The sequence below is a fragment of the Ixodes scapularis genome, unplaced genomic scaffold (genome assembly GCF_016920785.2).
Source record: "Ixodes scapularis isolate PalLabHiFi unplaced genomic scaffold, ASM1692078v2 PGA_scaffold2__306_contigs__length_199485367, whole genome shotgun sequence".
NCBI classification, from domain to species: Eukaryota; Metazoa; Arthropoda; class Arachnida; order Ixodida; family Ixodidae; genus Ixodes; species Ixodes scapularis.
Window position 1 is genome coordinate 176,172,043 of NW_024609857.1, and position 21,634 is coordinate 176,193,676.

The window sequence follows — 21,634 nt, forward strand, 5'->3', positions numbered from 1 at the left end:
AAGACATTGCTAGCGTAAACGTCTAGCACGAAGTGCATACTCCGAGTTATATGCACGTGTACGTCTTTTTTACTATGTGCAAACGTTGCCAATGCGCGGCGCTGCCCGACTTCGACCGGGGAGTGCTTATACTGGAGGAAAATCGGCAGCAAACTTTCATCCATACAGCTGACCGGATTCATTATTACTGTCGAAAGTGTTTCCCCTGTAGCTCAGTGGAAAGACGCCCGCTTCACATGCGGCGGAACCGGGTTAAATCGCGCGTGGGCGTGTGTTTTTTTTTTTTTTTTTTTCAAACATTTTGCGATATTTTTATTTCTTTTTTTTCCCTTACAATTATCACTGAAAAAAGCTTGAGGTACACCCAAGCATTTGTTAAGAGTTGTGAATGCGAAAGCATCCAAGCCGCTCGTCTGCTCCCTTTGTCGTCTGCTCGTCCGCTCCCTTTGTCGTCTCCTGTGTACTACCGCGCGCACGCTTCGGGATCTCGGAGGCCATGGAGCAGCGGCCAATGGGAGCCCCGTTGACGCGCCCCAGCCAATGGAACCGAAGGCGATCGCGGAAACTAGGAGCCGTTTTCGCGCTTCGAATTGATGACGTCAGCTCGCTCCACGAGACAGTTAATGCTTTCGCGTTAAAAAAGAAATATTGTGGACGAAACGTCGCTGAATTAAATGGTAGGAGATTTCCTTTTTGACACCTGCGAACTCAGTCACTTGCCACAAAATGTAAGGAGGATATGGATCGGGTAGCGTCCGCTTTCCGAGGTGCTCGTAATTGTTCTACAGGAATTGCAGCCAGCCATTGGTCCCCATCCCGTTGATCTTCCGGAAACATATGCAGACTCTGCCGCACAATGCCACTTTTTTTTCGAACGCAGGAGATGTGAGGCAGATTTTCACACAACATCTTAGAGGTATTCTTTCCGGAGCCGATCTCGGAAATTCACCACGGACACTCACTACTCCTCTCCAACTCTTGAATGTACGAAACAACTCATCTTGAAGCGCAGAACAGCGAGCGGAACAAACATACTTGCAAAGGAATCGCACGGCAAACGGTTCTCCGCCACACATATCTGCTGCGCGCAAAAAAAAAAAAAAAAAAAAGGAAAAGGAGGAAAAAGAAAGCGCGCGGTCGGGTGTAGCCATGTGAGTTCCGCCAGTCACACTATCCTCTCCACTCCTCCCACCTCCATGCGCAGGTTTAGGTTTCGGTTTCGAGCAGTTGCGTGTTTTTTTTTTGGGCTTTTTTTAAAATAAATGTGTCTGTTGCACAATCTTAATTGGGTAGTTTTCCGACACCATAATAAATCGCCTCGCGAAAAAAAAGACATGTTTTGGGGGCTGTCAGTGTTCCTTTGAAAACACTGATTCTTAGTAATATTAATATTATTAATTAAAACGCTGACGATTCAGTGTCGCTATTGCTCTCGCTTTAACTTCATTATGATGTAGCAGTTGCACATCTGCAAAGAGATGGTATAGTTACGTTCTGCTTTAAATCAAATTGTTTCTCGGTTAATACATCCAAAGTCACACCTGTGTGCTTTCGTAATCCACTGAAAGTTCTTACATTTAGTCACCCGCTATACATGCATGTATCGGCTTTCGCGCCTTGCAACTGCTATCATATAAAGTACGCTGATCAGGATAAATTTTAGCTATACAATTTGAAAGTGACCTGTCATGGAGTTCCCATCTATCGCATATCGATAAAAGACTGCGAAGTATAACCTGATTATTATTTACCACAATATCTTTGATACCTACTGCAAAAAAATATTATAGCCCATTGATCATGGCTGTGGCTTATGGTACCAAAGTATAGATTTAGTTTTAAAAGGCCTAGTTAGAAGTATCACCCATGGTACAGGTTCACGAACTCACGAAGAAAGAATAGCAACCCAGGCTTGGCCATTATTTAAAGCCTTATTGTTTAGGACTGTTGTTCGCTAGTACTTTTTATAAAACGTTACCTCTAGATCACCCCTTTGTCGTACTGAGCAATGCGAGTTGCCTCGTGCTTTCACAAAGTGCGAAAACAGGGTTCGGTGTTTTTATATGCCTTCTTTTTTCAACAATTTTAACACTCAATGGCGGATATCACCCAATTTGCTGAGCCTGTTCAAAGGTTTACGCGCTGGGCCCGAAATTTTATCAGCGCTACTTCGGATCATTGCGCGCTGGGGCCAGCCCCCGAAATATGGCAGTGCCACTTCAAAACTTTACGCTGGATCAGATCTTAGCACGGTCTGTGAGCTTCAAAGTTTTACTATCACCCTACCCCCAAATTCAGCTGAACACAACTGACCACATGTGCTAACACCCGCCATGTGAGGCGCCAATTTAGTGGGTCTAAGTTTTAACTCCAGATTTTAGCAAATTTAGCGATGGGCACTTTAAAGTTCTAACACTAGATGGCGCCTATCCAAAATATAACTAGGTCCAGAACGGTCTGTGAGCTTTAAAATGTTATCCTGGGCCCCAATATATAGCAGGACCACTTCAAAGCTTTACGCTGGGCAAAAGTTTAGCACGAACTTTGAGCTTCAAAGATTGACCGTCACTCCAGTCAAAATTAAACGGTAGCCAGCTGGAGCTAAGGAATCGCCAAATGACGCTGCAATTTCGAGGGTTGAAGCTTTTACCATGAAATGTCCTCACATTTAGTGAGGAGCACTTCAAAGCAATAAAACTAATGAGGTCTATCCAAAGATTCACTGGGACCAACACGGTCTATGTGCATTAAATCGTTGCGCAGCAACTCAAAATGTAGCAGGGTCCAATTAAAGCTTTGCGCTGGCCAAAATCTAGCACGGCTTGTGAGCTTCAAAGATTTACTGTCACCCAGCTAAAGTTTAACGCTGCCCGGTTTGTGCGAAGGTACCGTCACATGCCGCCTGAATTCAGAAAGTTGAAGCTTTTAGCACCAGATTTCTGCATATTTAGCTAGATTGAACCCAGAATCGGGGGGGATCGGTGGCCGAGTGGGCTGAAGCGCACACCCAGCTCGACGCGCGTGGAGCGAAAGCTCGCGCTGCAGAACCCAGGGATCCTGGGTTCGAGCCCCACCCCTGCCCGTTTCGATCTGGATGAGCATCGTACCGGCGTGCGGTCGTGTATCACTACTGCGTGAGCACGTTAAAGACCCCAGGTTAGCAGTCGTACTGCACTGGCAAAATTGCTCATCTACAGTGTAAACCAGTGTCGCCTCATCCTGGCAGACCAACCTTACACTGTATAAACACTAAACGTCCAATTTGACTTTGACTTTGAACCCAGAATCCCTGGGTTTGGCAACACGAGCTTTCGCTTCACGTGCTCCGAGCTCGTGAGCGCTAGTTCACTCGGCCACAGGTCTCCCCTAAGCATGGATTACATTCTGTTAGTCTGTCCACGATTTTATGAGAAACGTCGCATTTTTTCTCCCATCATTTTAACGAACACATACCATTTTTAGTGCAGTTTTATTTAATGTTAAACCTCTAGTTTCATACACTCAAGCCTTTCAATTTTTTAGAAAGCATTAAGCTTTTACAACGCCTTTAAAAAACGAACGTGTGTCAGTGTAACGGGAGCAAAACTTGCTTAATGACGTTTGATCATCTTCATACAGACATACCTTGTTCTTGGTGCGCTATGGCCCCCGTTTCAGCTGCGTCAGAAAACACCACATTTTTCTTCTAATATTTCTGACAACGGACTTCGAATATAGTTATCTCTAGCGATATTTTTCTTTACCGGATGCCCGCGGGATGGCTTACGCCTTCTTCTCGGTCTTCTTGGGAAGGAGGACGGCCTGGATGTTGCGCAAGACACCACCTTGCACGATGGTAACGCCAGACAGCAGCTTGTTGAGCTTCTCGTCGTTGCGAATGACCGGCTGCAGGTGTCAAGGGATGATCCTAGTTTTCTTGTTGTCCCTGGCCGCGTTTCCTGCCAGCTCAAGCACTTCGGCAGCCAGGTACTCTAGTACGGCCGCCAAGTAGATGGGGCGCCGGCACCAATTCGCTCCGCGTAGTTGCCCTTTCGCAGCAGTCGGTGGATCCTTCCCACGGCAAAATGGAGCCCCGCGCGGCTGGAACGGGTCTTGCTCTTGCCCTTTGCCTTGCCTCCTTTTCCGTGCCCAGACATCTTGGCGGAGGTCAGAAGTGGACGACCGAACGAACCAACGAACACTGAGTGAGTTAAGATTAGTATAAAACTTTATTCTGAGGTCCGCCTTCTTCAGCAAAACAAGGGTTTTAATTTCACTTGGAATTTCATATTTGTGACACTTGCTTTGAACCTATAATTATTGAAGACACTTCTTACGCAGCGACTTTGCAATTGTCCTAGTTTATGGGGGATACATGTCTTGAAGTCCCAGACTTTGCACGCATATTCAAGAACTAAACGGACAAAACAAAAAACCAATTTCCTTTAGCTCTGAAGGACAGCGTTGGTAACTTTAACACAAAAATTTCAAGAGGCTGTTAGCTTTTTTGTTATCGCATTGACATGGTTGGACCATCACAGGTCACCAGAAAAGTAACACTGAGAAAAAAAATTGAATTAGTTCTTTCAATGTGTCTTTAACTTCTCTTTTCCTCGAAAATCTTACCATTCTACATTTATTTACATTACGTTTTACGCACCAGTCACTACCCCAGTTTGATACTCGATTTATGTCTCATTGAAGTTTAAAATAATCTTCATAATCGTTAATTTTTGTGTATAGAACAACATCGTCAACGAATAGTTTAAGGTGCGAACAAATATTTAGACAATTATTATTTATGTATGTCAGAAAAAAGAGGGCCAAAGGCCGAGCCCTCTTTTGAATGCAACGGTTACAGTACTTGATGAATGAACATTCAAAATAACACGCGGCTTTCCATCAGAAAATGCAGTTACCAATCTAGAAACAAACATCAGAATCAATATTCAAAACATGTAACTTTTCAGTAACAAACAGTGATACGCTTTATCAAAAGCCCTGCACATATCGACAAAAGACGCGTGAGCCTCTTTTCCGAACTCAATTCTAAGCGCGATGTCGTAATGAAATTTAAGCAACAATGATGTGCAAGATACACGGTACCGAAAACCGTATTGACATTTCGCCTTTATTTAAATCAGGTCGCAAAACCACGTAGCACGACAGCTTTAACACGTACACTGAATTGCAGGCGCGCGGGCGACATACGGATAACTAGCACGAGTTAAGATGTCGAGGAAGCCAAGTGATTGTAGCTGATTCTTCTTCCGGCACTCGAAATGAGCGGATGGCGAATCATGAGCTCCTCCGGAGCGGCGATAGCGGCCCAGCCGGGCCGTGGTGATAGGCATGACGCTGACACATCGGACAATCAGATAATCCTGCCTCCATTGCTGACTGGCTCTGCGGTGTTGAACACCGTTTTCCTGGACGCCGACGTCCGTGGACGCCCGTACTGCGTCGAGGACATCCATGACACACTAGACCAACTGGTATTGCTCCCCGAGGTTCTCACCTTGGGGGCGTCCGAGATGAAGCATGTCTGGGCCATGACTTTCAAGTCACCGGAGGGCAAGCGGAGAGCATTCGCGACGGACGACCTTGTCGTGAAGGGAAAGCGCTGCCTAGTCATCAACTCTGTCAACCGGGATGTCCGGCTGAAACTGCCCTGATGGGTTTTCCACATCCCCGACGATGAGGTGAGGTCACTTTATGGCAAGGACATTGAGCTGGGGACAGAGACGTGGCGGGTGCAGGGCGTTGCATGCTGCGGGTCGATGACGCGTACTGCCGTCATTCGGCTCAAGCCCAGAGTCAGCCTAGACAACCTGCCGCATCAGCTGAAGATCGCCGGAGGGTTCGCGTTAGTTGTGACGCTGGGCAAGGCACCGCTCTGCTGATGTGACCGGTCAGCAGACTAGTCACCCGGCACTGGTCAGCGTACCAGTGCCGGGCGCCAATGTGTAAAACCTGCAAGCGGTTCGGTCACGACGCAGACCACTGCGTGAGGACGTACGCAACGGTCACAGGCCCCGCTGGAGGCAAAGCTAATGCCCAGCTCGTCATGGATGAGGCATATGGGGAGGCGGCGAACGAGGGGCGGCTTTTGCCAGCGAGGCATCGGATGGCATGGTAAAGAATGACGCTATCCAACCCACGTCAGAGCGTCCACTGAGGTTGGCTAGCACTCCGCCGTTCGACGAGGTGGCAACGACACCTCAGGAGGCGACTTCGAGCAAGGACGAGGTGATAGTGCCGCCAAGCAAGACGAGGCCGACGAAGGAAAGCAAGGCGCAGCAGAGCAACGAGGTCCACATGGCTGACGCCAGGGCCCTGACCATTAAGTGGCCACTAGGGCAGGACCCGGATTTGTCTAAGGGCAGCAGTGTCTCGAGTTTGTCGGAGCTGCAAGCGAAGACGGTGCCGCAAAGGCGGAAGCCGACGCTACAGCCATTACCAAGCGCTGCTCCTGATCCCAGAGGGCCAGACAAGCCGACCGGCTGACGCGGCACTGAATCGTCATATGCTGAGGGTCTCTACACTATGCGAGCCCATGACCCGCGAGGACGCCTAACCTTGTCGATATGCTTAAGGTAGCAACGCTCAATGTCCAAGGTTTTGCCTCGCGACGAAAACAATACCAGGTGAAAAGGCTTCTAACCGCCAATGGCACTGACGTCCTTATCTACCTTTGTCAGGAGACAAATGTAGACAGGGAGGAAGAAACCGCACTCCTGCTGGCATCGCGTTTGCGCAGTTTTGAAGTTTGTGTGTCGCATGCAAACAGCGTATCCCGAGGTTGTATGTTGTTTTTAAGGAAATCTTGAAATGCACAAATCAAATCTGTAATAGTTGACAGTGATGGTTGGTTTGTTATTTGTGATTGCAGTATTAGCAATGGTGAGTATAGAATAATAATTATGTACGCGCCGAACGAAACGAATCAAGGAGAATGTTTTTGAGCGCATTTATTCATTTTTGGACTGTCAACGGAAACTTGTAAGGCTACGGGATTTCAACTGCGTTTCTTACACGAGGGATCGTTCTAGTATAACACGACACTTCGATAGTAGCACAAGAAGTTTAAACGAAATGACAGCAGAATTTACCTTACAGGGTGTTGCGAATTATCAAAGTTACTCAAATGTATGGTTCACGCACTTGCAGTCCACGAGTCATGCTAGCCTTGACAGAGTATGTGTCAATTGAACTTTTAATGGGATTTAATGATGATAACCTGTGGCTAGTTTGTTTTTTCTCTGACCAAGCACTGGTGCCTTTTGTTGTGAGAGAGAAAAAGAAGAAATCTATTTTTGTTATGATCTGTGGAAACTTAACAACAGCCTTCTCGAAGATGAACTGTTTAATGAGATGGTGGATAATTTAATCAGTAGGGGATGCTAAATGTAAGTGTTAGCGCGAACAAGCGATAGGAGGGTTTTAAACGCGAGTAAATATTTTGTGCTATGGAACGTTCTGCCAGGCTTTCCTATCGGAAGAGGGCCGCGGAAAAGCTGCTAAATGAATACCTCTGTAGATTATATCACCTTGAGAGCGGAAATCGGGGAGGGTTTGAGGCCCAGCTTAAGCAACTCAAGGCCAATATCACGCAACTAGAAGCAGAGGAATATAAAGGTGCTCTGATACGTTATTGGGCAACAATACATTATTGGGGAACAACCAGCTAAACGGGCAGTAAGTGCCGTGGAAAGATACGTGTAAAGGAAACAAATTGGAGAAATAAAACACGGTGGACTGCTGAGCAGTCGTCCCTATGTCAAAGAAAATGCACTTGCTGAATATAATCGCAACCTCTTCGCACACAAAAAACACGGGCGTGACTCGCAGCTTGCTGATGATATTGCAGTGATGCCGTGGCTAAGCAACAAAATAAAGGAGCGGCTAGAAGAGTCGATAAGCGTGGCCGAGATCGAGAGAGCGATTGACGAACTGCCGGCAAAAAAATCTCCGGGTCCTGATGGCTTCACCAGGGGGATGAAGCTCTCCGCTACTGCCGTCCGGCCGCGTATATTTATGACGTACATCCGGTCTAGAGAACTGCTTCCGATTGCCGCGCTCCCAACGAGCGTGGGCGAACGTGATTTTGTTTTAATTAAATATGATTCATATAATTTATAACGTTAAATAGCCATGAAGTTGTTTCGAAGGTATGACTAGCTTTGAAGCTTGTTTTTATCCTAACTTTCTCTTTCACTTTTTCAACGTGTCTGGGCGCGCTTTCTCTCTCTCCGAACTCGCGCCTCGCGCCTCGAGATATGCGCTGGCCGCTGGCGCCGGGAAGTCGGTAGACCGTTAGAACGCGCGAGAAACGCGAGCCCGTGAGCTATTTCTGTTCTGGGAGTACGTCGCGGCGCGAGATTCGTGCCGCGTTCGTGCGCGCGCGGCATTCTTTTTCTTTTTTCGTGGAAACTTGTTTTTTTTTTTGTAAGGTGGTCCAGCACAGATTTTCGTCATCACCACACCACCTGACTTGCGGAGTGGGGAAACAATTAGTGCCGAATGCCGGGACAGCAATGGTTTCGAGGTTTCGAGCTCCAATGGACGCGAGGTACGCTCTTTTGGTCTTCTCCTCTTGATTAAGTTTCTGATTAAATGTTTGCAACAGTACCTAACTTTCGCAGTGGTAGTGAGTATTAATTGTTTTATTTTGGCAATACCTGCCATGGTTTCAAATCACAAAACAAAATCCTATCATTGTTTAGGATTCCCCTTGTTCACTCGCCGCGAGTATTAGGGCATCGCAAATAACTGGCGACTTCTATGCAACATCAAGATCGAGTACATATGCACTTCAAAAGATGGTAAACTTTTTGCAGTAAGCTGTTTATTTGGAATTGCTGTCAGCGATTCACGCGTGTGTTCGCGAGGAGTGAAAATGATCCTAATATTTTTCGATAAACTGAGGATGAGCATTGGAGCGATCCGTACTGGTTTCCCGTTTTCTTTTGCAGTGACGCACTCCAAAATTTACATGATAATATTAAAAACTAATACAGGTTTCCGATGTAGACTCAATACCAAACAGCTGAGATTCTGTGTTCCTTAACCTCATTGCTTAGTTTCCTTTAGTTGCAAGCCACCGTCGTCGGTCTTTACTTATGTTTACTTATATAATCAAATTCGAAATGATTTTCAATTTAGGGTGGAAGCATTTAACTCAAGGAGCAGAAAAACAAAGGAGACACGAGTATTTAGTATCGCAGTGTTGAACTTGACGTACCGTTTTTTTAAAGGAGGTACAGAATATGCTCGCTGTTTTTATATGACCATGTCAGGCACCTATAACCAAGCAAGTAATTCAACTTTTTATTTCTAGGCTCCACGCCTGTGGCTGGACGGCGCAAGGCTTAGGAGTATACCCCAAGAAGCTCGAAAAAGATCACGAACATGCAGGGATTTTATGTGAATTTAGTGAAATGTTTTTGCAAGGACGCATATCACCACCTTCGTCGGAAGTAACCAAAACGTTTCATCCTGTTTTGTTGTTCATTTTTCGGTTTACTGTGTGCAAAATAGTGAGAAATTTATTTTGTATTTTTTGCTGCCTGTTGAATAAGAATGAACGCAAAAGAAGAAGCATTGCATATTTTTGTGTATGTGTCACTTTTGTTGCTTTGCTAGGTTTCTGCTTTGTTGCTGGTCTCGCGTTTCAGTGCTGGCGTGTGTGCGTTTCAACGCCTATTAACCAGCATTGAATCGCGAAAACCAGCCGAAAAGCCGCAGAAGGCTAGCAAAGAAACACACAAACCGGGCAAACAAAACAAACAAAAAAAACTACGATACTTAGTTTTAATTTAGGTGGCGCAAGCTACTGCCCATCCATCCAAGTACAATGGCGCTGCCGTGCGGTTTCGGTTTTGGCTTCACTGTGCCGCCATGTTCATTTTCGTACAGCCCTCCGGATACCAGGGGATTCAAATGGCGCTGCGGACTCCCAGGGTCTACCAATTCGCGTTTCATGGGCGGTATAGGAAGTTGCACTCCCCAGGCAATTGACTGCAGCTTTTTATAAGAAATACAAACAGGTCACCACCAAGCACCTTCACGCAGTAATAACTGAGCCATAAGAGACGAAGCAATTACCACCGTCATTTATGAACAGGCATACGGTACTTATTCCCATGGAGGACGACGAATATAAGCTGAAAATATAAATAATTACAGGCCTATAGCGCTTGGCACTGTCGATTATAAGGTCTTAATGAGCGTTTTAGCCCGCCGAAGGTAAAACGTCATGAGTGAAATTGTAGGGGACCATCAGATATGTGGAATTAAAGGAAGGTCCATTTTAACAAATGCTCACGTCGTGAGGAGTATACTAGAGCTTTGCGATAAAGATCTAGATTTAGTTGCCATGCTCCAAATTGATCTGGAGAAGGCATTTGACCGTTTGCAGCTTCAGGTACTTTACAAAATATTAGAGTATGTACGAGTAGGGGAACTTTCAATCAGCTTCGTTCAAATGGCATACACGGGCTGCACTACACAGCTTATAGTCAACGGTAAGCCAACCACCCGCATTACGGTTAACTACACAGTTAAGCAAGGATGCCCTTTATCTCCATTGTTATTTAGTATTTATTTAGAGCCATGTGGAAATGTAATAAAAAGCAGTAAGATTATTTGTTTTTCCTTCATAACATAGATGTCTAACTTCTGTCGTGTGCAGACGATGTTGCTATATATTGTAAAGACAAGAGTAGTGTCGCCGAAACTGCGCGGCAGATGAAATCGTTCTGTGTACTGACGGGAGCGGCAGTCAACTGGCAGAAGCGTTGTGGCCTCTGGCACGGTACATGGGCCGCGAATCCCGACGTTTTTCAGGACATAAATTTTATGACCACCCCGCCTAAATGTCTAGGGGTTCCATACAGCATTACAAAAGGTCTAACGCCTATTGGTCGACGGTAGTTAAGGAAAAGCACAAGAAGGCTGGTAAATGGGGAGGGCGGGAGATGTCTATCTTTACGCGCGCCACGGTTTGTAATATTTTGTTAGTAGCTAAATTTTGGTAGGTTCTTCAAGTTTTGTCATGCGCCCGAGTAAACTTGCAAAAAACACATCGTATCTTTGCTGTGTTCATCTGGCGGTCCGGGTTGGAAAGAGTATGTCGTTATAATCTCTTTCGCCGCGTGCGTAAAGAAGGGCTTTCATTACCACATGTGTTCATCAAGCAAATAGTTTCGCGTTTCATGTTCCTTAGAAGCCAAAGTAATCCTCTCTTCGCGCTATCATGCAGGCAAGACTGCCAGAGGAAGTTCCTTCTTTTGTTGTTTCCTCGTATTGTCGCCAACAGTGTAGAATTGGTAGTTTCTTAGCGATATGGTAGGCGCGTGTCGGTTCTTGTGTGTCCGTTCCTCCATGGAATATTTGTCCACTGTCACGCGCAAGTGTTTATCGCGTGACATTATTAAAAGTGTTTCCCCGAATCAGTGTATCGTTCTGTGTTGCATGCAGGCCCAGGACAGGATGTTTTGTGCAGAGTTAAGAAGATGGTCGTCCAGCCTTCCATAAAAACATTTTTCTTTCAACTACAAACAAACACGCTGCCATTAAAAACGTGGCTCGGTCAGAGAAATATTTGTGTTCAATGGGGTGCTCACTGCTTTCTGTACAAAAAGCCTGAAACACTGGAACATGTATTTTTAGACCGCTGGAATGCCTTTTTTTCGATGTTCTCCAGCGAACTCTTAAAAAAGACATGGCCCTGTTAGGTTCCTTCCTGCAGAAAAACATGATAATAACCCTGTTGATTTGGTCATGTTCCTGGGCCTGTATGCAATATGGCATAGCAGAAAGGCTGAGCGGCACGCTGATGTTAACGCGCGCCCTGTACGGTCGTATATTATAGAAAGTTGTCGCGGGCTGAAATTGGTGAAATTGGTGATGATCTGCCTTCCTGATTGGGTGTCCATTCTTAATATTCTGGAGAATGTGAAGGTGTTTTAAACTCTCATGCCCGCATACCACACATCATGCGTGCAATTTTAACATTGGGATTGGTTTTGTATTCTCTTGTCAAGGAGACAACAAAAAAAGTTGTGATTGTAGCTTAGGCGGTAGAGTGTCGGACGCTTGTGCACAAGGTCACCGAGGCCGATACCCAGCCGCCGCAAAACCTTTTTTTAGCGAATGAAACATATACCGGGCAGCGATGTGAAATATTATCGCATGACACCTTCGTCACGCGACCGCAGTAAAGACGCCCCGCAAATTCATTTTTCCGCTCCGCTGCTTGAACCCATTGAAATCACGTGGTTGTCATGACGTGATGACAGCGGTTGTCATGATGATGACATCCGCTGTGATTGGCGCCCCCCTCCTGCTACGTGTTTTTTCCACGCGGCTGTCACGCGCTGCAAACGTGACTTCACACCTATACCGCGTACACGACTCGGGGGCAGGACCTTGACGACCTCCGACTGGTCGCTGGCTGATGTGGGCGGGCCTCCTATGTCCGTGATCGCTGTGGGCGTGGCCATCAACGCCGGCCTGTCAATGTTTACCGGAACGGGAGAAGGGGAAAGCCCCGCCCTCCTGCGCTGTGATTCGTCGGATTGGATTTGGCCCCACCATCCTGCGCTGTGGTTAGTTCGTGGCCGAGTTCGTATACTTTATCTACAACTCTGTTCAAAATGTGAAGTCGATTACGGACTTGCCAACATAGCAAGATAAAGGATTGGGCGAGCTAGTGAGAGGTCATGATGAGGTCTAGTGAGAATTGGACAAGGAGAGAAAGACGAGAAACAACACGACAAGCACTGCCTAGCAACGGTCTAATAAAATAAAAACATACACATGATGCTGCTGCTCACGCGCCCGCATGTTCCTTCGTGGCCTTGAGAACTTCAACTTTCACTCCATACAGAACTAGCCCTGCTACCCTAATCCATAAAGCTGGTCTTGCGGTTTCTATAAGTCAGTGTCGACAGGCTCACGCACGAGGTTCGGTTTTGTGTGATGTAGTATGTCCCCATCATTTATTGAGGTAGTTAGTCCTTGTGTCGGAAGATCACTGTCGTGTTGGAGAAAAGGGGATAGCATTCGGAATCTCAGAAAAGCATCGTGGGGCGTGAATAATCGGTACCTTTCAAAGAACTGTGTTCTCGTAGTTGTGTATTCAGGCAACGCCCGGTCTGCACGATGTATATACGCGTCCATAGGAAAACAGCTAGGATATTGTATATCGCGCCTATTACACAGGGGAAGAACTTCATCTCGTGTTTGACGCTGCACCCACTGCAAGACGTTAGATTCCCTTTGCTCGTGCGTTTGTTCACTGCTGAGAATACTCTGCTTAGCTTGTTGCAGGCGAAAAAAAAAACATACACACCGAATCTCAAAGCGACTTTATCAGCCCTTAAGGTAAGCGGTATGGCATGAACTGAAAACATTTTTGTCTCTTTCTATCGAGGTCATCTCGCTTGATCCTTGGACACGCTTTAAGGTGTATCACCAATTTTTCGCATGTTGAAGGGATGACCGATTCAGCGAATTCCGAATCATTGATACTCTGAATTCGGGAGATTAAGCTGGAACTCAATTTGTGAATCTTTGAGAATGTTAATGTTGACCTCAGACAGAAAAAGCAATGACTTTTTTCACGAGCTTGGAGTGGGCTGATTGAAAGTTGAGTAGACCCTCCGCTGTTCTGGAAATGTACAACTACCAAACATGACCGTCCTCCATGACGACGAGGACATACAACAACTGAATAAGGTTCTTTTGGGGGTCTCATAGTAGAAACAGTGTCCTAGATCTTCCTCCGTGAAAACTTTCAGCGCATCGTGAAGGTCTGTTAAAAATTGGCCTTCGCGATGAATACCATATAATCGACCACGTACCTAAATATCATTTTTAGGTTCTTTTCCAAGCAGGGTTCAAGATACCGGCCGATCCACCTTTAGAAAATGTTGCTCAGCCCAGATGCTACTTTCGATCCTACGCACGCTCCGGACCATTGTACAAACATCTTGCCCTGCCATCCTATAAGTGTGGATTTCAAATACACAACCAGTTCTTCGAGGAAGTCTTCTACTGTGATCCCGCATTGCGTCCTGAAGTTGCTTTCGCCGTTGTGTTCCATTGTTCGCTCCTTGACTCTAACCTTGTGATCGTCGTGGGGAATAGAATAACACAATTCTTCAACATCCATGCTGTATACGCTACACCCGGCTGGGTTACTGACCTTCAGAAAACCACTAACCGCCTTAGAGTTGGGGACGCACATGGGGTCAAGAATATGTGGGGAGTCAAGGATCTTTTGCAAATATACTAAAAACTGCAGGTGACCATGTGGCCCACTCAAACACTATAGTGCGTAAACGAACTCCTGGTTTATGTTTTTTGCCGCGGAAAATACCTTTAACGTGATATTTATTTCCTTCTTCGCTCCTAGAGCGACATTGGACAGGTTAAGTTGGTACAGAAGCTTGATGGTTAATTCTTTCATATTCGCTGGACGATTGAAGACCGTTCTTAATTTTTCAGTACGTCTGTTTTTTTTTTTTTTTTGTTTCTTTAAACGTGCCTTCGGGCATGACGACAAAGCCCTCCCCCTCATCGGACGACATTATGCTCATATTATTGGTCGCGAAAAATTTAATCGCAGGTTCAAGGCTTTTGGTTCCCGGGTGATCGGCTGCAGATCGCAAGAAGCCATTCACGCGATCATCAAAACACCTTGGTTTGTCTACCTCCGGTAACGTTCGTGAAATGAACCTGGATATGACCTACTTGTCTACTCGTTTGGGATCAAAGTAAAACTTCGGTCTTTTCTTTCAAAATTAAAGGGGTACGTCTGGGACATGGACATCTCGATGAAAACGACGTTACATTTATTTTCTGCGGCGGCAGTGTAAAGCGCACCCGATTGCAAAGAAACTCAATGTCTTGGGCAGAGGTCCTTGATCATTCTTAAAAATGGCAAGAGGCTTAAGGATCACCAAACCCACGGAAAGAGGCGGTTCGAAGCCATCTTGAACTCGTTAACATGCTGGGCTTGAACCATCGTCAAGCGAAAGCGGATTTCCAGTTTTTGTTCAGGACGCTGCATTGTTTTATTGACTCACCTAGCAATTGCTGTCAAAAGTGGGTCTTTTGATTACGTGTGTGCCCATACGACTCGAGTAATTATTTTATATATTTCGAAATTTTAGCCAATTATACCCAACTCATAGGTCCGTTGAGTTTTATAACCTCTCCTCTGACACACTTCATGATTTTTTGCGCTGGTTCCACTAGATTTCAGCACTTTGTCGCAAACGTGATTGAGCTGGAAAAGGGTTGAAAAGTACTTTTGAGTCACTGTAATATATTTTTTATGCTTGCCTAAAATAGTAATATTTCCTTCATGTCTATGCTGTGTGCTTGTTTGTCGAGGAGCTTGAACTGCTTTCTGAATCTGTTATGTTAGTATCAAACGTGTTGACACTGTTGCAACTTGGAACTTAAAATTTTTGTTCTGTCTGTCTGTACGTGTGTAAGTGTATTTTTATTAAAGTGCGCTAGCACTACGAGTGATAGGTTGTTCTTTGACACTATAGCAAATACTGAATGATTAATTTATTCACTGATTGAATGTTATTTCATGGGCAGCTGAGCTGCCAAGTATTGCTTGGTGTTTCAATAGTGGGCCCAGGCAAATGTGAAAGAATCAAAGTAGTGCATAGAAAATATGCTTGAGGATGTATCTTGGTATAAACTAATGTATTCTGTACTAATATTGTACAAAAATGAAAAAAAAATCTGGGAGAGGTTTGTAGACCAAGTCCTTTCTAGGCCGGACCAGACAGAAAAACTATGTTTAGCTTAAATAGGTTTTTCATTAATTTTCCTTTGATGCGAGCTTCAACAGCCTTTGCATGACAATTACAAAGCATCACCATTGCCGGACTGCAGTCGGTAGGTATTCATTTCTAAATTTTGGTATTTTAAGCGGTGTGAACCATCAACACGTGCGCGTTACATAACGCTGTTTTCTGAGATCGATAATTATGACGAGAGGTTGCGAAGTTTTTTAATGAAATATTGGGTTCGTGAGTTTTTATGATTACACAAGTGTTCTTAGCTAATAAAGCCGGCATTCTTAAAGCTTGGTATATATGAAAATTTATTTACGCGCGAAGTATCCACGTGGCGGGGACTGGCGCGTGCGTAATATGCATCCAATTCAAACTATGCACCGAGTTAGGACTCTAAAAAATACATTTTCAGCTGAAATATGCCCCAGCTGTCTCTAAACAGGGAGCGGACTACTGTCCTGAAAATCTGGTACTCGGATGCAAAGTAAAAATGTTTGAATGAGCTAGGTGGCGTATAATTTCAAAATTGTTCAAAAGCAAAGAAAAGAGACAGGAACAAGGAACACACCAAGAGCATGGACGAGCAATAAATTAACTTATATATCATCATTTTTATCAAGCAATCCCCCACCTATTTCACCACCACCGCCACAAAATAAGCTAACAGGTTTAAGTTCTCCAAACAGAATACGTATCATACACTGAATTATTTTACAAGGTTCTAATTTTCATTACAGGTAGCAAAAAAAAAAACGTATTTTACGAATAGAGTGAGCTCCTTTAAATTCGATGCAGCACACCCCAAAGAAGAGCGTGCTATCGCAAAATGCAAATAATTTATCGTGGCAATGTTTTCAACAATTACAATTCCAACCAAGGCAGATAGGTTTAGGGCCGGTTTAGGGGAAAGACCGGGGAGGGGGGGGGGGGGGGGGGGGCGTCGAGCGTGACCGTTATTTCCTTTAAGTGCTCCAAGTGCAACCTTTTTTCATGAACAAAAGCAAGAAGGGCAAGCTTTTAGTCACATATTTTTGGTTCTTGGTGACACTTCAAATATTAGGTCACCAAAATAGAGCTGGGCAACACTTCGCAAGTGACGTCACATCCGCCCGTTACATCAGATCTCTCCGGGGCCCTCAAAGAGCAGCGGGGCCGCTTCTACGGCACCCGACATCTTTATTCGGCATCAACAAGCGTACAAGAACGAATCAAGTCAGATCAATCAAAATGGTTCAAGTAGGACACTTGACTCACGCTAACCCTCCTAAACAACCGTCAGCCCCACAGCGCATCCTTAGTCGCGTACCTGCGACAGATGTTTCTTGCAAACTGCGTTGGTTAAGATATTTCTCTAAACACACCGGTGATTACGTACTGACTTTCACTCATAAAAATAAACGAGCTCAACGAGTACGCGTTGTATCAAGATAATCATTGAAAACGCCGGCAGCCTTGATTTTTTCGTTTGAAATCAAAGTGGAAATGGCGATCCTAAAGGAGTAATGATTATATTCGGAACTTTTCTTTCTCAAACATAAAATTATGTCGAACAAAAGATTTCACGTCACGCACAAACAATTTTACAACCCTTCGTTCTACACGTCAATCATCTCTTCAACCAGTGAGTCATGAGAAGCAGTGATTTGCCAGCTAAGCACCTTTTCCTAATGGGCAGGGTTAGAGTAAAAGTTTTTGTGAAACACGCGTCCTGGAGGCGCCCTTTAAAAATGATGATTTTTTATTTTTGTGTCTATTCAATGAAACAGAATATTTTCAAGCCGTCGTTCATCTCACATAAAACAGTGATATATCGGATCATGCTTACCCTGTTACAAATAACACGAGATCTGCATCTCCAAAATGTATTCCATAACCTGGAGCTCCATCCTTCAGGAATTGCAATGATTGATAATAGTTGACCTCACCAGACCGATCTAGAAAAAGAAACTTGTCATCCACCTGAAAATGCAACATATATTCGTCAATTTGTTGTGATATGTTTGTAATCATGTACTGCAGAAATCTGGAGGTTCTAGAATATGAACGAAATAAGAAGGCACTTATACATTTTCCATTAGTTAAAAATAAGGCCTAGAACATACTGCAACTTTATTCTGCGGTCAGCTTCCTCTTTACAGCCAATATTTTAGACTGAGGTAAGGTTTACTAACGGTACGTAAATAAGGCAGCCATGCTTTTCTGACTTCATCAACATATATAAATATACGTATTCGTAGGTCAAGATCTTCATTAGGCTTATATTCGCAAAGCCCAAAATCAAAACAGGAATGGGAAAGAAAACGTGTGCCGGACTGTGGCGAATGAAATGCAGCAATATGCTCGCAAGTTTCTCCATTTTTGCGGTTTGCTTGAGCGCTATATTTGTTTGGAAGATGATGAACCATTTTTGTAAGTGTCTACCATACTATTTAAAACAATTCATTGATAAAATTCATATTTTTTCTTCAAAATCTGTGCTTCAGGAGCGAACGGTGCTCGTCAGCCGCAGCAGCATTCGACTGTCTCGCGCCTCGACCACGCGGCTGTTTTTTTTTTTTTTTGTGTCGTCAGCGTCGGTATGTTTATGGCGTAAAGACACGGGAGCACTCTGAGATGCAGCATTCCTCCCTTTTTAAGGGGGCAGTGAGACGCTATCTATGCTCGTCAAGGATTTCATTTGTACGTGACACATGACAGCCTAGCTGCCCCAGTTTTCTAGTGAAAACAACCACGTGATTCATTTATGCCATGACAAATTCGTACTTCCAGTTCCCAAGTACAACATCCATCAGGCGTTGAAAACTGGCTGGAGAGTTAGGCAAGCCAAACGGCAGTCGGGTGCACTCGAACAACCCTCTGTGGCAGATAAAAGCAGTTTTTTGAACGTCTGATAGGTGAATCTCCATCTGAAAAAAAACCCGCGAGCGCAATCCAGTGTTGTAAACACGGTCGCGTCACCAAGGGCGTACATCACGGAGGAAATGCTGGGGAAACGGTAGCTGTCTCGTACGGACACATCGTTAAGCCGCCTGTAATCCACACAGAGTCTGACTGTTCCGTCTTTTTTCGGAGCGAGAAATACGGGGAATGCCCAGGGGCACTTCGATTCACGTACTGAACCAATGTCGATCATTTCCTCGACTCTCGCATCAAGGAGTGCCCTTTTGTGGACGCTGATCTGTCTACGGTTGCACCACGGAGGCGGCGCGTCACCGGTTTCAATGCGGTGCAGCAGAATGTCAGTCTTTCCAGGTGTTTCCGCGAACATCGGTGAGAAAGACTCCAGGACGGCTTGCAGCTCCTGCTTCTGCTGGCTGCTTGCAGGGCACTTTCGCAACGATTCTTCGACGCCGGAAGAAAAGACGTTTGGCAGCATGGTGAAGTGGGCTGCAGTGGTCGGGTAACGGATGCAGTCCTGTTGTTTGGTAAACGGAGTCAGCTCCGGTTTCTGTCCCAGCCGGTACCTGCCACCAGAAAAGTCGAGCGTCATGCTTTCGCCCGTAATGAAATCTTGGCCCAAAATCACAGGTACCACGAGTCCTGGCATATAAAGAAATAGCTGTCGCCGCTTCTTTACATTAAACCAAATCTGCAGCCTCACGGCTCCTTCAGCTGGCATAGCTGTATCAAAAGCCAGCTGCAAACGGGTTTCGCACTCCCGGAGGCTCATTTTTTTTTTTTGCTTTGCAGAGTTCGACAATGAAATCCCCTATGAGCGAGATAGCGGCCCCCGAATCCAGAATTCCAACAATGGGAAAATCTAGCAGTGAAATCGTCATGCACGGTTCAATGATGATAGGCTCGGGCTGAATTCGACATACCGATGGAATCTGTACCGCGGCCTCACTGCTCCCAGGGACTGCAACGTCCGTCGGCTAGTGGCTGTCTGGTTTCAGCGTCGCCGGCCGTAGTAGCTTCTCTGGTTGTTCTGGTTCCGGCCCTTTGCCGCCATCTCATGCCACCTCTTGTTTGTAGCGCCCAGAAGTCTTCGACAATGGTTTCGGTGATGGCCGGGCTGCTCGCACGCGTAGTAGCAGTCCGACGACTGCTGCATGCTTAGGCCACCCGCACCGAGGTGCCCGCCGGACAGCCTCCAGTGATCAAGTAAAGAACCACTATGGAAGGGCCTGCACCAAATTTGCGACTGGCTATGTTGGGGAGGGCTTGTTTCGTTGCCGCGGGGGTCAATGCCGCTGGGCTGCCGGTTTGCGACCGCACCGTGCCAGTTTTTGCCAGCACTTGCAGGAGCAGACTGATGAAGGTGGTTCGCTTGGGAGGTAATCTCCGTTAGGCCCCAGCTTATGATAGGGCACGGCCAACGACCCCCCCCCCTGTAGTGGCCACCCCCGCCCGAAACCCTCACGGGCCCCGCTGTGACCTCCGGGGACCTCTCGACGAGAATTAGGCGAACACACGCTTATTCCGCATGGGAGATCACCATGCATGCTACACCAACTCCCCTGGTTGACGTGGTGGGGAAGGGAGGTCTCGTTCGGAAAGTCCACATGCGTGGAGGCCTCGGCGCCCCGCCATGCACATGCCGGTTCGAGCGCGTACTGGGCTGGTGGCGGCGGCACGCAGTTCCGCTCGGCATGAAGAGCGTCCTCGACGAAGCGGGCACCACGGGCTAGCTTTTCAAGGGTCTCAAAAGTGCGGTTGATGAGCTGGACGTGGTACCCTCGGTGGCACTGTCTTCTGACCCGAGCTGCTCTGTCCAACTCCGGTGACTTCGGGTCCGCCGTCTTGAAGAGCTTTGCAAGACCCGAACGTACCGGAACATACTTTCGTCCGGGTGCTGCGTCCTTGCCTCGAGCTCTTGGAGAATCTGCGTTGCGTAGCCCGCAAGGAGGAACTCTTCTCGAAACCTTGTCTCGAAGTCCGCCAGGCTGGTGAAGGGGGCCTGTGACCCCAACCAGCACCTGACGCTTGCTTGCAACGCCAGCGCGACAATACGGTCCATGGTGAAGACTTCCGAGGCACCGGAGGCAAGGTGGTACGTCTGCAGCTCGCTCAGTATGTCACGGAGCCACACATCTCCGTGACCTTCGTGAGTAGATTTATTTGTGCCGCTTCGGGCATTGCGGCTTCCTGCTCCTGTGTGAGCATTCCCTGCAAGCAAAATAAAAAAAAACGCCCCCCCCCCCCAAAAAAAAAAAAAAAATTAAAACCAACAAAGGCGCAACGCAAGCGCAAAAACGGAAACGCCCCTCAGAAACTAACACAGCCGCGCAAAACGATAACCGCTGTCACAAAACAAACCGTCAGAAATACGCCAATTCAACAAACGCCGACCCTACGGAGGCACGGAACGACGGTAGGAACGACGGGGTGTGGGAAAAAAAGCTTACCAAAAGAAGAGACCAAACCCCCTGAAATTCCTGCAAGTGCGCAACATACCATGGTTAGCATACCACGGTTGGGTCGGGTATGCCTTGCTGTATATCCGTCCGGAGCATTAATACGGAGTCAACGGTTTCAACAAGAAACTGCATTTAATGGGACATGGACAAGACGATTAACATTGTTACCAACGGCGCCTGAGTCCAGGCAGCGACTCCGTGTGCGCCGCGCCTGTGATCCGCCTTGATAAGGCGGATCAGATGCGCGCGTGGCTGGCGTGACGTCGCCGCCACGTGGGAATAGTTGGGCACCTTTGCCTCGCATTCCGGCATTTGGGCTCGGGAGCCGCCAGGGTGCCCACAACACCTACCAGGTTCTTGCATTTTGCATCAATAAATTTATGCAGGAATAATTATCAGTCCAAGAAATTAGCTCCCTAACCGAAATGTTGTGCACCGTTGGCATTTAAGAAAATGAACACGTTTGCA

At 46.3% G+C, this 21,634-nt stretch overlaps 1 protein-coding gene across 1 annotated transcript in view; it reads right to left on the reverse strand.

The window, feature by feature from the left end:
• The window catches only part of LOC115328074, a gene marked incomplete at its 5' end in the record, with an annotated part of 148,515 nt that overhangs the window by 76,263 nt on the left and 50,618 nt on the right, over nt 1-21,634 (reverse strand). Inside the window, one exon of the mRNA XM_040222690.1 lies at nt 17,632-17,765. Coding sequence (XP_040078624.1) covers nt 17,632-17,765 — 134 coding nt within the window. The remainder of the gene's footprint in view (nt 1-17,631; nt 17,766-21,634) is intronic.